General features: G+C 46.6%; 2 protein-coding genes and 1 long non-coding RNA gene across 4 annotated transcripts; 1 reads left to right on the forward strand and 2 right to left on the reverse strand.

Annotated features, from left to right (window-relative positions):
• Positions 1-616: 616 nt before the first annotated feature.
• On the reverse strand, positions 617-1,879 carry LOC147958630 (uncharacterized). Its single transcript, XM_087535236.1, has 2 exons — positions 850-1,879; positions 617-742 (listed from the first exon to the last, which is right to left on the reverse strand). Exons 1-2 carry the CDS (start codon positions 1,715-1,717, stop codon positions 696-698), a joined length of 915 nt encoding a protein of 304 aa, XP_087391362.1. The 5' UTR covers positions 1,718-1,879; the 3' UTR covers positions 617-695.
• Positions 1,880-3,392: 1,513 nt separating this feature from the next.
• Positions 3,393-4,531, forward strand: LOC125522305 (uncharacterized). The gene is made up of 2 exons (XR_007289718.2): positions 3,393-3,934; positions 4,140-4,531. It is a non-coding gene; the product is annotated as an uncharacterized LOC125522305 (long non-coding RNA).
• A 4,023-nt stretch (positions 4,532-8,554) lies between these two features.
• On the reverse strand, positions 8,555-14,825 carry LOC125525552 (cyclic phosphodiesterase-like). Of its 2 annotated transcripts, XM_087535764.1 has the most exons (5): positions 14,534-14,825; positions 9,216-9,226; positions 8,976-9,064; positions 8,839-8,893; positions 8,555-8,763 (listed from the first exon to the last, which is right to left on the reverse strand). In XM_087535764.1, exons 1-5 carry the CDS (start codon positions 14,716-14,718, stop codon positions 8,555-8,557), a joined length of 549 nt encoding a protein of 182 aa, XP_087391890.1. In that variant the 5' UTR covers positions 14,719-14,825. The 2 variants fall into 2 exon arrangements, with proteins under 2 accessions (XP_087391890.1, XP_048546519.2); XM_048690562.2 differs by lacking the exon at positions 9,216-9,226 and having other exon boundaries at positions 8,976-9,074; positions 14,536-14,825.
• Between the last annotated feature and the right edge of the window lie 2,988 nt (positions 14,826-17,813).

Here is a 17,813-nt window from a genome sequence, read left to right on the forward strand (position 1 = left end):
CATGCTGATTTTCAACTTCAGCTTTGAATATTTTAAATTTATCCAACGCTTCAGATCTTTCTTTGATTGGATAAATATAACCATAGCGAGAGTAATCATCTGTGAATGTTATGAACGAGTCATATCCATCCACACTTTTCACCGGAAATGGTCCACAAATGTCGGTGTGGATTATTTCTAGTGTGCTTGAGCTATGGATTGCACCTTTTTTGATTTGTTTTATATACTTTCCTTTAATGCAATCTACACATTGTTCTAAGTCTGAGAATCCTAACTGTGGAAGAATTTCACTTTTGACTAATCTTTCTATTCTCCCCTTTGAAATATGGCCCAAGCGACAGTGCCATAATTTTGATGAGTCGAATGTTCTCTTTCTTTTCTTTTGTTCTTTATTCGACGCGGAAACATGTTCATTCACATTGCATACAGAATGCACTTTTTTACGAAGTGATAACAGATAAAGCTCATCATGTAGTAAAGCATTACCAACATAAGCATTAGTATACCAGATGGCACACTTGCCATGTCCAAAATAACACTCATAATTTTCTTTGTCCAAACATGAAACGCTAATTAAGTTTCTATTACATGAAGGAACATAAAGAACATCTCTAAGTAGAAGCTTGAATCCATCAGCTAACTCCAAGGAGATGTCGCCGACAGCTTCAACTTCTGCTTTTATTCCATTGGCTACTTCAATGCCTCCTTCTCTTCTTAGCGTAGTCCGGGTCGAATGGAATCCCTGTAAACAATTTGCAACATGAACAGTTGCTCCTGAGTCAATCCACCAAGTAGATTTCGAAAACTGTGTGTACAAGGATTCATTTACTAAGGAAACAATGTTGTTACCTTGCTTTGCCATTAAGGACTTCAGCCAAACAGGGCAGTCTTTCTTGTAATGCCCAGTCTGCTTACAGTGGAGACAAGTGTCTTTGTCCACTGGGAAAGACTGTTGCTGACGCTGATGCTGATAGGGAGCTTTTCCTTGTGGCTTTGAAGGAGAACTTTTGTTGTTTTGATTGTAGTTCTTTTTCTTATGATCCTTCACATAGTTGAGAGTTCCACCATGTGAAGCTTTTAGTCTGTCCTCTTCTTGGACACACATAGCAATTGTCTTTTCTATGTCCCATGTTCCAGGTGACATATTATAATTCACAACAAAAGTTTCAAATTCCTTTGGCAGTGAAGCCATGACAAGGTGGACCAGGAGCTTTGGTTTGATCTCCAGATCCTCATCCATAGGCTTTAACTTTGTTGCCATATTGCTCATCCTCAAGATGTGCTCTCTTATTCCACCACCTGTGTATTGTTCCGTCACAAGTTGTTTTAACACCTGGGTGGCATATATCTTTGAAGAGCCAGTGAACTGGCTCTTTATCTTTGTCAGCAACTCCGCAGCTGAAGCACACTCTGCAATGGAGCCCACAATGGTGCTCTCAATTGTATTCTTTATAAAGGCCATGCATTTTTTATTTGCATTGACCCACTTTTGGTTGGCTATGATGTAGGACATCTCCAAAGGAGCATAATCCCCTTTCCTTTTAGCCCATGCAGCATCATCCTCAGTAGTCTCTCTTACTGGCTCTGTAGGTCTGACCGGCTGTGGTTCTTCCAGAACCCAGTCCAGATCAGCACAAACAAATGCCAGTTCAACTTTCTTCCTCCACTCAGTGTGGTTGTCACCTCTGAGTGTCGGAACTTCTTTTAGGCAACTCATCAAGTAAAAGCCTCCTGAAATCACAATTTAAGTGACATCAATATAACAATCATATGCATTAATCTAACGTTGGTCAAATTAAACATATAATTGTCTATGCAATTAAATCTATATTACCGTTGGGCAAAATATTAGAAATAAATGCACCTTTAATTTCAATAATAAAATATGGTCATGTTATTAACAACGTTGGTTATAAAAATAACATAATCATATTAATTCGAATAATCACTTTAATGTGCTCTATAAAAAATAATTCTCTCTAAACTTTATCTCTTTATAAAAGCACACTATTAAATATTTACGCAGCGGAAAACATGAAAATAAATTCATGAACTTTTAATTCTTTTCTGAAAATTTCAATTTTATTTTCAAAGACTTCTCTATTTTTTTTTCTCAGAAACTTTGCAACTTTTTCTTTCCTATTTTCTGAACATAATTTTTCGTTGGAAAAATAATGCACAGAAAGGACTATCTAAAATCTGCCAAAAAACTGGACAAAAACTATTAAAACGTAAAACGTGCAGCTGGCCTCGGCCTAGCGCAGCCCAGCCGCCCTTGGCTCAGCGCAGCCCAGCCGCGCGGCGGCGCCCGCAGCTGCTGGGCTCGGCCCAGCGCACGTGGCTGCCCCCGCCGCCGACGGCCTTCTTTTCTTTCGGCCCAGCGGCCCACTATGGCGCTAGGGTTTGGATCTCGACCGTCCATCGCAATCCGACGGCCAGCCGTTGATTTCGTTGGATCAAAAACGCCCAGCCGGCTTGACCGCCCGAACCCTAGCCTCATTCCGTTTCTCTCACGACGCAGAGCTCGGGGCTGCGCCCCGGCCGCCCGGTCCGGCCGCCGGCGACGGCGGCGGAAGCCACCGCGCCGCGTGCGCCTCCATCTCCTTCCCTTTCTCAATCCCTTTCTTCATTCTTTCCCCCATCCACCACCGCCTCCTCTCTGTGTCACCGAGGACGAAGACGGCGTGAAGCAGCGGTGCCCCCTCTGTCCCCCTTGCCGGTGTGCGCGAGCTCCCGATGGAGAGCGCGCCGCCGTCAAGCGGTGCGGTGGTGGTGCCCTTTTGCCTCCTTGGAGAGGCTGTGTTCTTCTTCCCCGCACCTCGGCTTGCCGATGCGTGTGGGGATCGAGAGGAACGGCGCGGCCATAGCGGCGGCGCTACTTTGTCCGTTGAGGATTCATTCTTTGAGATTTCTTTGCCCTGCTAGGGTTCTTTGGGGAGAGGAACTTTTTCTTTTTCTGTTTTATCTTTTTTTGACCGAAAATCATCTTGCCAAGATGGCCTGATACCATTGTTAGACCCACTGGATCGATGTAGGTTTTGATCTTTCCGGTCACCTACCTTCCTTGGGTGCGGATGAGCTCGATCCAGACCCGGCCATGGTGAAGTAGAGGCCGGTGGTAGCAGAAAGATCGAGATGGAGAGGTGGCAGTGGTGCTTCCCGTGAGCACTGCGATTGCCCTAGATCGGAAGGGGATATCGGTGGGGAGACTGGCGGCTCGGTGAACCTCGTACCGTGTGCCCCGGCCCCCACCTCTCTATATATCGCAGGTCACAGGGACCCACCAACCATAAGAGGGTTGGGCGCCCCCAATCAGGGCGCGAATAGATCAGGGCCCGATGGACCGTTGGGCCCACTCGGTGGAGAGATCGACCTAACAACTTGTACTCCGATGCATATCGAATATTTCTTCTTCTTGTTATGAACGTGCATGTTTACGTAGCAACCAAATCGAGCGTGCGGACGTGCTTCGCCCAGATTGGCACGGGCGCAAACCATCCCTCCCATTTGCAGGTTCGCTTTCTGCATCGGACGTCCCAACGACTCAATCCCCTATATATACATGGCCCTGGGCTCACGGCTATCGAGCACCTCAGACCTCACCATTCGGCCAGCCTCTCGCCCTCCTCTGCCCTTGCTCTCTCCACCGTCCTGCACTCCGATACTCCCATATGGCACCGTTCACGCGCCCAGCCCCACGAGCCACCGACTCCCCTAGAGTTACACCGGGACGCTACGTCCCCCAGAGGGGCCTGGTGCTGAAGCGGGTGCTCAAAAGCCTCCTCTCGTGGCTGCTGCGCCGCCGCCGCCGCCGTGCCGGCCGCCCCCGTCCCGGCAGGGGCGCCGCCGCGCCGCCGGGCCGTCGTGGCACGTAGTACTAACCATCAACCACCACCTCTCCTCAACTGGAGTGTATCCGTCAATTATTCTGCAGGTACGGGCGTGCGTACCTACATAGACGCCGTTGTCCTCAAGCCGTTATTTTACCCATCACTCTTTTTGGTTGGTTTGGTGCTCGGGCAATTTCAGTTCATTTTCCCTTCTGGTTTTCCTCGAGTTTTCTCGGTCCGCTTCGATCTTGACGGACCATGCATAAACTTTTTCCTGGCGTTGGTAACTTATATACAAATTCATTTCAGGTCAGGTCAAGTCGTACACGTCCGGTCCGGGCCGGCGTCACAAGCGGTGACCCAGCTGGCCGAGACGTAGACGGGTCAACGAGTCAAGCTATCGGGGTTGCTCAGGATGGTGGCAGAAAACCAAGTGTTGCATCCGGCCTCCGGTCGTCAGTCAACTTAATACTATTGTTTCATTGGTTATTATTTCGTTGCATAAAATACTGGATACATATAGATGGACCACACGCTTACTGACGGCATCTCTTGCTGTTCGCGTGGGGCGTGCATGTGTCTCCACGCTGTAATAGGTCATGTTATTTTTTCGTTTTTTTCTTTTATATAACACATATACCTGTTTTTTCGTTCTTGATGGGCCGAATTTCATAATATTTGCGGTGAATTCTGATAATCCATGTCGATGTCGTCTTACTCTTCTTCTTTTGGATCTTGTTTTTGGTGAGGCGCTCGAGCATGGACGAATATGCAAATGGAACCATTACTATGACCATTACTAAGGTGAAATGATCCTGCGTTGTAAGGCCAGCGAGGGCGACCAAACGCGCACCTCCGCCAAGCCTATATGACACCCGCGTGCGCCGTATAGCGAAGACTCCTTTAAACGGGCTGGCCCATGTCACGGCTGTTCTGGTGCATTTTTTATTGACATTTCCCTTTTCCTTTTTCTTATTTTCCCATTCCTTTTCTATTTCATATCTTGGTCTTTCTTCTGTTTTTTTTTATTTTGAACCTTTTTTATTGGTTTTGCAATATACAGTGAACTTTTTTTCCCGAATTTATGATGAATATTTGTTCAGTACAAATTGTACTTTTTAAGTATATGGTGAACCTTTGTCAAATAGAAAATGGATTTTTTATAATATACAATGAACATTGTTTTTATATTACTTTGAACAGTTTTCAAATATAGGATGGAATTTTTTAATTGCCGACTTCCTAAAGAGTACCACTAAATCTAGCAGTCCAAAGACTAAAGTCATGAACAACTTTTTGTAAGGTTACATGAGTGGTGTGACAGTGCCCTTAAAGCCCAATGAGTTTCTGGAGTCCCAGATTTTCCAGAGGATATTGAGTGCCACTGAGGGACAAATGTTGTCATCCCGGTTATCGAGTTTTCTCTATCCAGTTCGATCTTGACGTAACATGCATGAACTTTTTGTTGGCGTTGATGTACAAAAATTCATTTCAGGGTCAAGTATTACACGTCCGGTCCGGGCCGGTGTCACAAGCGGTAACCTAGCTGGCTGAGACATGGACGGGTCAACGAGTCAAGCTATCGGGGGGGGGGGGGGGGGGGGGCTTATGATGGTGCAAGAAAAACAAGTGTTGCATCCGGCCTCCGGTCATCAGTCAACTTAATACTATTGTTTCATTGGTTATTATTTTGTTGCTTAAAATACTGGATGCATATACATGGACCACACGCTTAGTGACGGCATGTTGCTTGTTATTTTTCTGTTTTTTTTCTTTTATATAGCACATATACCCGCTTTTTCGTTCTTTGGGCTGAATTTCATCGTATTTGCGGTGAATTCTAGTTATCCATGTCGATGTCGTCTTACTCTTCTTCTTTTAGCTCTTGTTTTTTGTGAGGCGCTCGAGCATGTACGAATATGCAAATGGAGCCATCACTATGACCATTACTTCGGTGAGGTGATCATGCGTTGGTGAAATGCCAAAGCTCAACGAACGCGGTCCTCATATTACCATCGACGGACGGTCCAGATCATGCGCAAACTCTGTTCTCTTAAGTTCATTTTGCGTCCCTCTAAAAAAGAAGGTCATTCTTCCTAAGAAATAAGTTCAGTTCGTGTCCTTTCAGGAAGAAAACGGACCTCCGACAATCCTATATGAAGCCCGCGTGCGTCGTATAGATTTTTTGAGAATCACGTGCGTCGTATAGATGTTCAAACCGGTTGGCACACGTAACAGCTGTTCTGGTGCGTTTTTTCCTGATTTTTTTCCTATTCCTTCTTTTTCATTTCCCTTTTCTATTTCAGATCTTGGGATTTCTTATGTTTTTTTATTTTCCATATTTTTATTGGTTTTGCAATATACGGTGAACTTTTTCCAAATTATGATGAATATATTTTCAGTACAAATTGTACTTTTTAAGTATGTGGTGAACATTTTTCAAATAGAAAATAATTTTTATAATATACTTTGAACAATTTTTTGATCTTACTTTAAACATTTTTGAAATATACTATGAATTTTTATAATTACATGATGAACGTTATTTTAAACACACTTAATATTTTTTAACCTATGGTGAACTTTTTTCAATATGCAATGAAATTTATATAAAATAAAAACTGAAAAATTGTGTAAAATACATTTCTAATTTTTAATATTTTTAAAAATATCTAGCTCTTAAAAAAGAACATCCAGTTTTATTCGTGGAAACCCAACTAAAAAACCGAAAAATAAATTATTTTTGAGACAAAGAACCGAAAAATAAATAAAAGCAGTTTACGGGCATAGTGGGCTGCCATATTTTTCTTGGCATCGGTGAAATAACCCCTAGTTGAAGACGCACACGGGCGTCAAAATATGAAGAAACAAGGGCCATTAAGAAAAGTTGCCGCGCCTCCAAAGCATTGGCTTGTTTGTAATCCATGCAAATGCATCTAATCTCTGCGTAGGGCGAGTGAGCGCGAGCAAACGCGCACCTCAGCCACACTCGCTTCGGAACCCCTCCACGCGAGGAATGGTAAACGGGCCAGCCCAGTGTGCGCCCGCTTCATGATTTTTTTTTTCTTAAAATGGTTTTTCGGTCATTTTATTTTATATGGGCTGATTTTTTATTAAATACCTTCTAAATATAGAATCTTGAATTTAAGAATATATTCAAGAGTGAACCAACCTGTGGTTGGATGGTTAGAGGGGCAGTGATATCCCCAGCCCACTAGGGTTCAAATCCTGGTGCTCGCATTATTCCTGGATTTATTTTAGGATTTCCAGCGATGCGCTTAGGGTGTGCGTGTGTGCGTCATAGGGGTGAGTGTATGCGTGTATGTATGAGTGCTTGCGTCTGTACTGATGTTAAAAAAATTCAATTTTTTGAATTTAATATATGATGCTGAAATTCAAATGTGTTCATGTATTGAAAAACTATTTTTGATTTCAAAAAGTTGTTTGCAAATTTTAAAATTATTCTCAAAATTTTAAACGTTCATTAACCTGAATATTTTTCTCAGATTTTTTTTAAAATCTGACATTTAAAAATATATTGGCACCCACACACACGCGCGCGTGCACACACACACACACACACACACACACACACACAGGTTCAGGGATACCTACACCCATAAGTAAAACAAAACAGGTTCAGGGAGAACCTTCACAAAACCAGATTTTTCTTTTGAGAAAATCCCAAAACAAGATAAACACATGGCAAAAAAATGACCAATTGGGCTGGCCCATGTAGTGTTGAGGGGTGTGCGTTTGCTCACTAGCTAACGCAGTGCGATCTTCTAAAAAAAGCTAACGCAGTGCACGCAGACAAGGATTCCCGATTCCGCGCATATGTGAACAATTGTCGACCAAATGCATGCCTCAGTGCACTATATGGTTACTGGGGCCGGTCAAAGAAGGTTCTTTCTGTATTTTCTTTGCTGGTTTTAACGGGTTTCTTCCGGATTTTTATTTACCTGCTTTCATTTTATGGTTCCCCCTTTTCCATTTTAAAATTGAAGATTTTTTTAAATGTAAGAACATGTTTAAGTTCATTCACATTTTATGAAATCACAAATATATTTTAATTTAGAAAACATGTTTAAAATTCAAGAACATGTTTTCATTTTTTGAATATTTTTAAAATTTGTAGACAGTTTTGAATGCCTAAGCATTTAAAAATAAATAATAGAAAGCTGACATAAATAAAACATATATCTAACAATCCAGAGAATATGTCGATGGCCCTGGCTATCCTTTAATTGGCGCGGTGTAGTTAGCTATCGCGTCGGGAGGGGTGCGTATTTGACAGGTCAGTGCGTACGTGACTTGTACTATGATCCTTATTATATAAATAAGACACGTATTACCATAAAAAAAGAGGATGATGGTGCGCGTTTGCTGGCTCCCCATCGTCCTACGAGCCGACTAGCAGCTCTATTTTTTGGCAAAACAAAACATTAGGTAATTAAACTGTACTCCTACATAAATCTGTAGGATCGACCAGAATCATAACATGTTTTGCGAGTTCAATTTTCTTTGCACATTTAAGAAGACAAAACAGTTGCAACCCCTTATATTACATTATTTCCTTATTCCAAGCCGGGCTCTGGTCTCTGGGAGACATATTATACATGAGGTTATTACTACACGTACACAACATAAGTCGCAAATATAGATACATGGCAGCATGCAGCATGCAGCATGCAGCATCAGCATGCATTGGGAGCAAACTGAGATCACTTCTTCTGAAGGTGGCACAACTCAACCAGTTCCCACGACTCCAAGCTCTTGTCCTTCGGATCCGTTTTGTAAAGCGCGAGCTCAGATATCTCGAACTGCAGCCCAAATATTCCCTTGTCCATCTCCCCTGCCTTCTTCCTCGCCGCTGCCTTCTCCTCCTCCGTCAGGTGATCCCCATACAAGAGGCTCAGATGCGGCACGTACGCTGCGAGTATATTTAATCAGCTGTCATCAGCTTGTAATTTTACGGAGACGGAGTTAGTTCAGGCAGAAGACTCACGAGCTGGTCTCTGGTAATCGAAGTGGGCGCGGCAGTGGTCGCTGGTGGCCATCATCTGCAAGCAAAATCAAGATAATTTGATGGGAGCAAAGCAAACCGGCGCAGATAGGGGTGAGCTAGGGATACCGGAGGCCGACCTCACGGGTTGGTTCGAGCAGGAGGTTGACGCCGTAGCGGCCGATGGAGGCGACGCGGGCGGTGAATGGGCGGAGACCGGCCACCGCGGCTCGTAGCGCCTTGTAAAACAAAGGGTTTTAGAGTTTGTGGCACACCTCCAACGTGGGGTGGCCTTTATATTATATAGGGGGTACATCATCATGTACAAATACAATTACAACTATAACACATGTAGGTTCAGTATATACAGAGTCTAACACCCTCCCTCAATCTCAACCGAGCTCAGAAGAATTTACTAGGTTGAGATTACGCCTACACCTTTCAAACTGAGGAAGCGGCAGTGGCTTGGTGAAGATATCAGCAAGTTGATCCTTTGAAGAGATGAACTTGATGAGAAGCAGCTTCTGGGCAACACGTTCTCTGACAAAGTGATAGTCAACTTCGATGTGTTTTGTTCGGGCATGGAATACAGAATTCGAAGACAGATACGTAGCACCGATATTATCACACCAAAGAACAGGAGGTTGCTCCTGAGAGATCCTCAACTCTCGAAGCAAGGACTGTATCCAAATCAGCTCAGCCGTAGCATTTGCAACTGCTTTGTACTCAGCCTCAGTGCTACTGCGAGACACTGTTGCTTGTGTACGAGCACTCCAGGCGATCAAGTTAGCACCAAAGAACACTGCATAGCCCCCCGTTGATCGCCTGTCATCTGGATTCCCAGCCCAGTCTGCATCAGAGAACGCGGAAAGAGCTCCAGAGGTCGCCGGTTGCAAATGCAGACCATATGAAGGTGTCAACCGAATGTAGCGTAATATACGCTTAACAGCAGTCCAATGAGAATCTCGAGGTGCATGCAGAAACTGACAGACACGGTTGACAGCATAAGAGATATCCGGACGAGTAATAGTCAGGTATTGCAGACCACCGACAATACTCCGATACTCAGTGGCCTCATCAGCACAAAGAAGAGAACCATCGAGGGCAGACAGTTTGTCAGTAGAGGACATAGGTGTAGTAGCAAGCTTGCACTTGAGCATACCAGCACGTCGAAGAACATCAAGAATACTTCTGCTGGGTCAGCGTCAAACCAGAACCAGAGTACAAGACCTCCAGACCGAGAAAATAGTGCAGTTTTCCAAGATCCTTAACCGCAAAATCAGCCCGCAAGGAAGACACCAGGTGATCCGCAGCAAATACTGAAGAGCTGACAAGAATGATGTCATCAACGTAAACTAGCAGGTACATAGTAACTGTAGGACGCTGAAGAAGAAATAGTGAGGTGTCAGTCGTAGAGGGAACAAAACTATGAGCCCGAAGAGTGGTGCCAAGACGTGCATGCCAAGCACGCGGAGCCTGCTTCAGGCCATAGAGCGCCTTAACAAGGCGACACAGATGCTGCGGTCGAGCGGGATCAACAAAACCAGGAGGCTGACGCATATATACCTCCTCCTCTAATACCCCATCAAGAAAGGCATTCTGAACATCAAGTTGACGAAGAGACCATCCACGAGTAACAGCCAGTGAGAGCAAAAGTCGAATGGTAGTGGGTTTAACCACCGGACTAAAGGTATCCTCATAATCAAGACCCTGACGTTGTTTGAATCCTTTAGCAACCACCCGAGCCTTGTATCGCTCAATAGAACCATCGGCATGTCGCTTAACCTTAAACACCTACTTAGAATCAATAACATTGACACCTGCCCTGGGAGGAACTAAACACCACGTGCCATTCTGAAGAAGAGCTTGGTATTCTTGTTCCATCGCAAGACGCCAGTGAGGAATGCTCATAGCTGCCTGAAAATGCCTTGGTTCAGCAGTAGGATCCGCCTGTGCTTGCGCCATGCAAGTCGCGAGCCAGGCAACAGTCCCGTCCGTGCGCTTCTTCGGTTGAACCACGCCACTCTTGCTGCGTGTATGAGGACGCAATACATGAGCAGGGGTAGGTGGTGGTGAAGGAGTCAGTGACAGCAGTAAGGAAACCACCGCCTCAGAAGAGTCCAACAGCGAGGAAGCCGGTGAAGACGTGGCCGATGGCGACAGAACAGGGGACGATAGTCCATCGGAGGACAAAGCTGGCCCAGGCGACACGAACGGCGCAGGTGAGCTCAGCGTAGGAGACCCGACAGGCGAGGCCGGCCCAGGCGAGTGCGGCGTAGCGGGCCGAACAGGGGAGGCCGGCTCAGCTGAGGCCGGCCCAGGTGAGGCCGGCGTGGATGCAGCCGGCGGAGGAGTCCCGGGCCCAGGCGAGGCAGTCCGCTAAGCCGGGGCATGGCCAGATGGCGGGAAAGCTGCATGGGGCATGCAGGTGGCCGGCTGGTCGTCGTGCGGGGTTGTGGAGGAGGGAGCCGGTGGTTCTTCCTCGTCTAGAAGCTGCAAGCGTGCGCCTCTTCCAATACCTGCGCCATGGTTAGACAACAAAAGGGGCGAATGTGCAGCATCTAAAAATTGACCAGGCAAGGTACTGGAGGGGTGCACAGGCGGTGTGGAGGCGGCAACAGATGCGAGTAGAGCAGAAAAGGGAAAAACATGTTCATCAAAGACAACATCGCGGGAAATATACACACGATTAGATGGAACATGAAGACATTTATACCCTTTGTGAACAGAACTATACCCAAGGAAGACACATCGTTTGGATCTAAACTCAAGCTTGCGATTGTTATAAGGACGGAGGTGTGGCCAGCATGCACACCCAAACACCTTAAGGAACATGTAATCAGGAGTTTGACCAAGCAAGAGTTCAAGTGGAGTTTTCATATGAAGGAGCCGTGAAGGGAGCCTATTTATAAGAAAACAGGCTGTGGTGAAGGCATCACTCCAAAAACGAAACGGAACAGATGCATGTGCTAGCAAGATTAGTCCAGTTTCAACAATATGACGATGCTTACGTTCAGTCGAACCATTCTGCTGATGTATGTGTGGGCAGGACACACGATGAGCAATTCCAAGTTTTTCAAAGGAAGTGCTAAGATTGCGGTACTCACCCCCCCAATCCGACTGCACATAAATGATTTTACGATTGAGAAGACGCTCAACATGTGCTTGAAACTTAAGAAATACACCAAAAACATCAGACTTGCGTTTAAGAAGATATAATCAAGTAAACCGACTATAAGCATCAATGAAACTGACATAATATTCATGACCACTAACAGACAGCTGGGCAGGGCCCCATACATCTGAAAACACAAGCTCAAGAGGAGTTTTGACTATGTGGTTGGAAACAGAAAAAAGTAACTGATGACTCTTGCCTTGCTGACAGGCATCACAGATAGCAGCATCATTATTTCTAGACTCTGATGGTAGCTCATGACGGTGGAGAACATGGCGAACAATGGGTAACACAGGGTGACCAAGACGTGAATGCCACAATGCAGGAGACACGCGAACCCCACTGAAGACCTGAAGATCAGCAGCGGCAGCAGGCACGGTGGTGGGCGCATCCAGAGCATACAAGCCTCGGCGAAAACGACCTCTAAGAAGTATGTCCCTCGTAGCTCGGTCCTTAACAAAAAGATGAAACGGGTGAAACTCACAAAAGACATTATTATCCTGAGTAAGTCTAGGAACAGAGAGCAAGTTACGAGTAACAGAGGGAACACGAAGAACATTTCTAAGATGCAAATTCCTAGAGGTGTTCATGAGAAGTGATGCCTGACCAATATGAGAGATGCGCATACCTGCCCCATCCGCTGTGTGAACCTTGTCGTGGCCATGGTAGGGTTGCTGAACGTTGAGCTTGCCCAGTTCATTCGTCACGTGGGCTGTTACTCCAGTATCCATGTACCAGGAAGGATCAATAGGATATGAAGGCGTATGTCCCTGCTGCGCCATAAGAACTTGGCGATCATTGCCCTTGCCGTTGTTGCCGAGGCCGAGGAAGTCGGTCTTGAAGCGACGATGACAGCGAGAGGCAACATGACCTGGCAGACCACAGAGTTGGCACTGCTGGGCCGCTCCACATGCAGCACAACATGCACGTGGACGACCATCAATAGTGACCACAGAGGAGCCAGGACACGAGGGCGGCTGCTGACCCGAGGATGTACTGCCACCGGATTTGCCCCCCCCCCCCAGCCGAGGAAGCAGAAGGGCCGCGACCACCTCCTTTGCAACGATACGCAACGTTAACAGAGAGGTCCACGGGAGTGTCCGGGCGGCGTGCGTTGAGCCGTTGCTTCGTTGAGAGGAGGCGGCTGTAGAGATCCTGAGGACGGATAGGAACCTTGCGTTCATTGATCACTTCCGCCAACGAGTCGTAGTCGCTATCCAGGCCCGCAAGGATGTAGGATGTGAACTCAGTGTCACGAAGAGGTTCGCCAATGGAAGCAAGAGTGTCAGCCAGCTTTTTGATTTTGTTGTAGAAGACGGTCACCGACCCGTTGTCCTTGCGAGTGTCAGCAAGTTTAGCGCGGATGGACATGCTCTGCGCAGTAGACTGCAAGGAAAAACTCGACTCCAAGATGTCCCACATCTCATGAGATGTCGCGGCAAAGAGAACCAGGCCGGCAACACCCTCGCCCAGGGAGGATTGTATCGCCGAGAGGATGGCCTGGTCCTGAGCAATCCACGCACGAAACATCGGATGATGCGGCGGCGGACACGGCAGGGTACCGTCGACGAAGCCCTCCAAGTAATGGCTGCGAAGCAAAGGTAGCACTTGCGCACACCAGTAGAGGTAGTTATCCGGCTTGAGCTTGACCGGGAGGAGGTGCGAGAACAGGAACGGCGGCGAGGAGATCGCAGCCAAAGCAGCTTCAAGATCCATGTAGGGCGGCGGCGCGGACGGGGGTTGATGTGGAGCGCCATACGCCGCAACGCCGTGGGACGATGGTGCACCGTACGCTGCCGGCGGACCATACATCGAGGAGGCCACGGGGGCGCCGGACCGAGGCGCGGGCGAAGAGCCGTACGGGGCACCATATAGAGGAAGGCCACCATAGCCGTCGTAGGCCACGTGAGGGGCGTCGGCGATAGACGAGCCCGCTGCGGTGTAGATGACAGCAGTCGGGTCAGACACGGCCGGGCGCATCATCGGATGCGGGGCGGCCGAGGGCGGCGGCGCAGGTACCAGCGGGTACGAGGCGGCCGGAAGCAGGGTAGATGCAGAGGGCGACGAGGAGTAGCCGGCGTACTGGTAGGCGACGGGGCCGACATACTGGTGGCCTGCAGATCGCGTCAACAGGGGGCCGAGCGAACCCTCCGTCGTGTAGGGCGCAGCCCCTCCATACAGGAGAGCCGCGAGCGACGGCGGTAGGAACGCATGGTCCGTGGCGACGGATCGGAGACCCGCACCAGCGGCAGCAGTAGTCGATGCGGCGGCGAGGGACGCTGCGAGAGCAGCGGCGGTGTCGACGGCCGGATGCGACATGACGACGGCGGCTGGCGGCGGGGTTGGAGCGGAAGACTTAGGTTAGATCGGTAGGCGTGATACCATGTAAAACAAAGGGTTTTAGGGTTTGTGACACACCTCCAACGTGGGGTGACCTTTGTATTATATAAGAGATACATCATCATGTACAAATACAATTACAACTATAACACATGTAGGCCCAGTATATAGAGAGTCTAACACGCCTCGATGGTGGCGGAGCGGCGGAGACGCATGGCTCCGTGGACGGTGGCGTGCGGCTCGAAGACCGCGCCGCCGTGCGCGGCACGGAGGCTGGCCATGAGGCCGAGAAGGCGACGGCGGACGGGCTCTGGCGGGAGGGCCCATACGGAGTACATCTCCTCCGGCGACTGATCGGTGGGGTCCATGCTGGTCGACGGAGGCTGGGGCGCCGCGCAGCCTGAAATGGAAGCAGGCTTTAGGACGAGAAGCTCATGGCAATGGCATCGCGAGAGCTGCCTGAAATAATACACGGAGCCGTGTTCTTCCGTATGCTGAAGCTTCACGGAGCCTTCCACCGATGGGACACTGACTGTGGACCCCAGGTTTGGAAATATGATGTTCTAGAGTCCGTGATGACATGCTTAGCGAAATCGAATGCAAACTTGGATTGGACATGACGTCGGAGTCAAGTCAAAAGCTGTTAACATAGGATACAAATACAAGTCATGCCAATCAGTATGATTCTCCACAAAGATAAGGTAATAAACAAGGCAAAAATCTATCCCCTCTGTTTTTAAATATTTGTCTTTTTAAATATTTCAACAAATAACTACATACGGAACAAAATGAGTGAATCTACACTTTAAAATATGTCTACATACATCCGTATGTGGTAGCCATTTGAAATGTCTAGAAAGACCATTACTCCCTCTGTAAACTAATATAAGAGCGTTTAGAATACTAAAATAGTGATCTAAACGCTCTTATATTAGTTTACAGAGGGAGTATTTAGGAACGGACGGAGTAGCATGTTGTGGAATATTCAATGCAAATATACGCACTAAATTCTCTCGTTATGTAAACTAAAATATTGGCCATGGCACGTGTCCTAAAGGTGCCGGGGAGTCTACAAAGAGCGCTAATTATCAAAAAGTCACCGTGGAACAGAGGCGATTCTACTGGGGGGGGGGGGGGGTGGGGGGGGTTAACAGGCTCAAGCCCCCCCTCCAGCACTGTAAAATTTGTTTCTACTACTAATTTTAAGGCCCAGCCTAGCTACTTGCAGGCCCAATCCAATACATATTTGTATGACCCAGGCAGCCCAACCCGCTCTCCATTTTTTTCTAGATTCGCCACTGCCGTGGAATACGGGCGCTAGCGAGCACTTTGTTTCAAATAGTTCAAAACATACATTTTTTAAGTTTTAAAAACCGCTAAAACAAATTTTACACGATAATATGGATGTATATACTACACATATGTATAGTTTTGATGACAAAATAATTTAACATTGAGCTAAACAAAAAGGAAATAATGTGTGGATTTTTAGCAGTGAACAACGAATGATTCACCTTTCTAAATCAAGTGTCTAGCTCAAGTGTGTTTACGTATTTCAGGCGGGGCTTACAGAAGTCCAAACGTCAAGTGTCTAGATGCCCGACCTTGGCCGAAGACAAAAGTGAGAAGCCCGACGAACATGACAAAATCTTAATCATAGACATATTTCAATCTTTACAAACAAACTTCAATCTCAAGATCTTATAAAACTTTCTTGAGACCTGGCTACAGACGGGTACTGGGTGGACGACACCGTTGTAAAAGGTGAGCGGGCACGTAGGTGCTGGTTGCGGAGGTCCGGCAGTGCTTGTGCGGCGGTTGGAGAGGTACAACAGTAGCGTCGGAGGAATAGGGTGTGTATGCAAAGTAAAGGGGGAGAAGGCGCGGATTGGAAGAAAATGTGACCGGGAGGGGAGATCTAGTGGGCCAGGGTGACAGAGTCCTATGTGGCTGTTGTCTGTACCACCGTAAAGCCCCCTCAACTTTGCTTTCAATTTGCGGGAAAAAGTATGTCCGGATCGCTCGGCGGACCGATATAAGTCCATGTTGGATGGTAGAACAGGTCTGGACCGCATAGCCCGTATGCGGACAGTTTAAGAGTCGGCATTGAAGATGCCATTAACTCACTCAAACCAAGTACTTGCCCTGCATCATCTATTCAATGTGTGAACTTTAGCTCACCAGATGCATGCCTGCTCCACTAAGTTCTGCCCTTCAACTGTGAAATAGACAGAGGGCAGAAGGAAGAACTAATTACTCGACATGAAATCAAATTATAGCAGAAGAGACAGAACCTAATGCCAATTCTGCTATTTAAGGTTTCCGCAAAAAAAACTGCTATTTAAGATGCATATCTAGCTCATTGATGAATGGAAGAAGCCAACAGGGTCATTGTCGTTGCAGTGGGTCACTACTCCAGCACTCCCGATCAACAAAATCACCGAACAAGGGCTCTCAAGAAAGCGAGTAGAATCAGTGGAGTGCTGTCCAGTGCAGGACATACATCAACCCGATTAGAAGTATAGTAAACACTAATAAGTACTCCCTCCGTTCGAAAATACTTGTCATAGAAATGCATAAAAATGAATATATTTAGAACTAAAATACATCTAGATACATCCATTCCTCCGACAAGTATTTCCGGACGGAGAAAGTACTACTATTAAACCTAGATGCTCCATTGTTAACATAAACGATCATGGTGTCCTGATGATAAAAGGCAAGGCAAATATTAAGTATAAACGATCATTCATAAGATCTTTAGAAACCTTTCAATCCTGCAGGTTTGTTCCTTGTTTATTGGGATCCATTGAGTACTATCATATTTGAATAACAGAGCCGGTTTGATTGATTCTGTTGTCCTTTATTAGGCTCTACGGCACGTCTGCATTAGTGAGTAAAGGGTAGCAGCAAACGTACAGCACTAGCAGTAGTACTACTGACATTAAGCGACTAAGTCAAGTTTTTTCTTCTTCTTCTTTTTGAAATGGAATGCCACGTGGTTCAGTCAAGTTGGTCAATTATGCAGAACACGGAGTCACCTGCCATCCCCAATTAGTTGTCTTAGATTTGCCGTCAAGACACGTTTTAGTGTTAGATACATCCGTATCAAGATAAATTTTAGACAACTAATTTGGGACAGAGGTAATACTATTATGTGTTGTTCTTTATTGTCATATCAATACATGTATAAATGGGCAATGATAAGACTATTTCTACTACTTTATTCTCCCCTCATTCTGAAATGTATTCAATTTCACAAACATATTTGAACAACATCATTATAGAACGAAAAAGTAGCGTCACAAAACAAAATTGCCGGATTAGGAGCACAAACACCGGTTGAGGTGAACTAGGTCGGTGGAGCGCCGCAACACTGAGGGAGAACATGATGGTCGCGAACAACAACATCGAGGTGGAGGGTAGAAGTGGAGGATGGGGTGGATGAAACTCCATTGCCGAC

This window comes from Triticum urartu, chromosome 7A (genome assembly GCF_056163025.1).
Source record: "Triticum urartu cultivar PI428250 chromosome 7A, HENAU_Tu73, whole genome shotgun sequence".
NCBI lineage: Eukaryota > Viridiplantae > Streptophyta > Magnoliopsida > Poales > Poaceae > Triticum > Triticum urartu.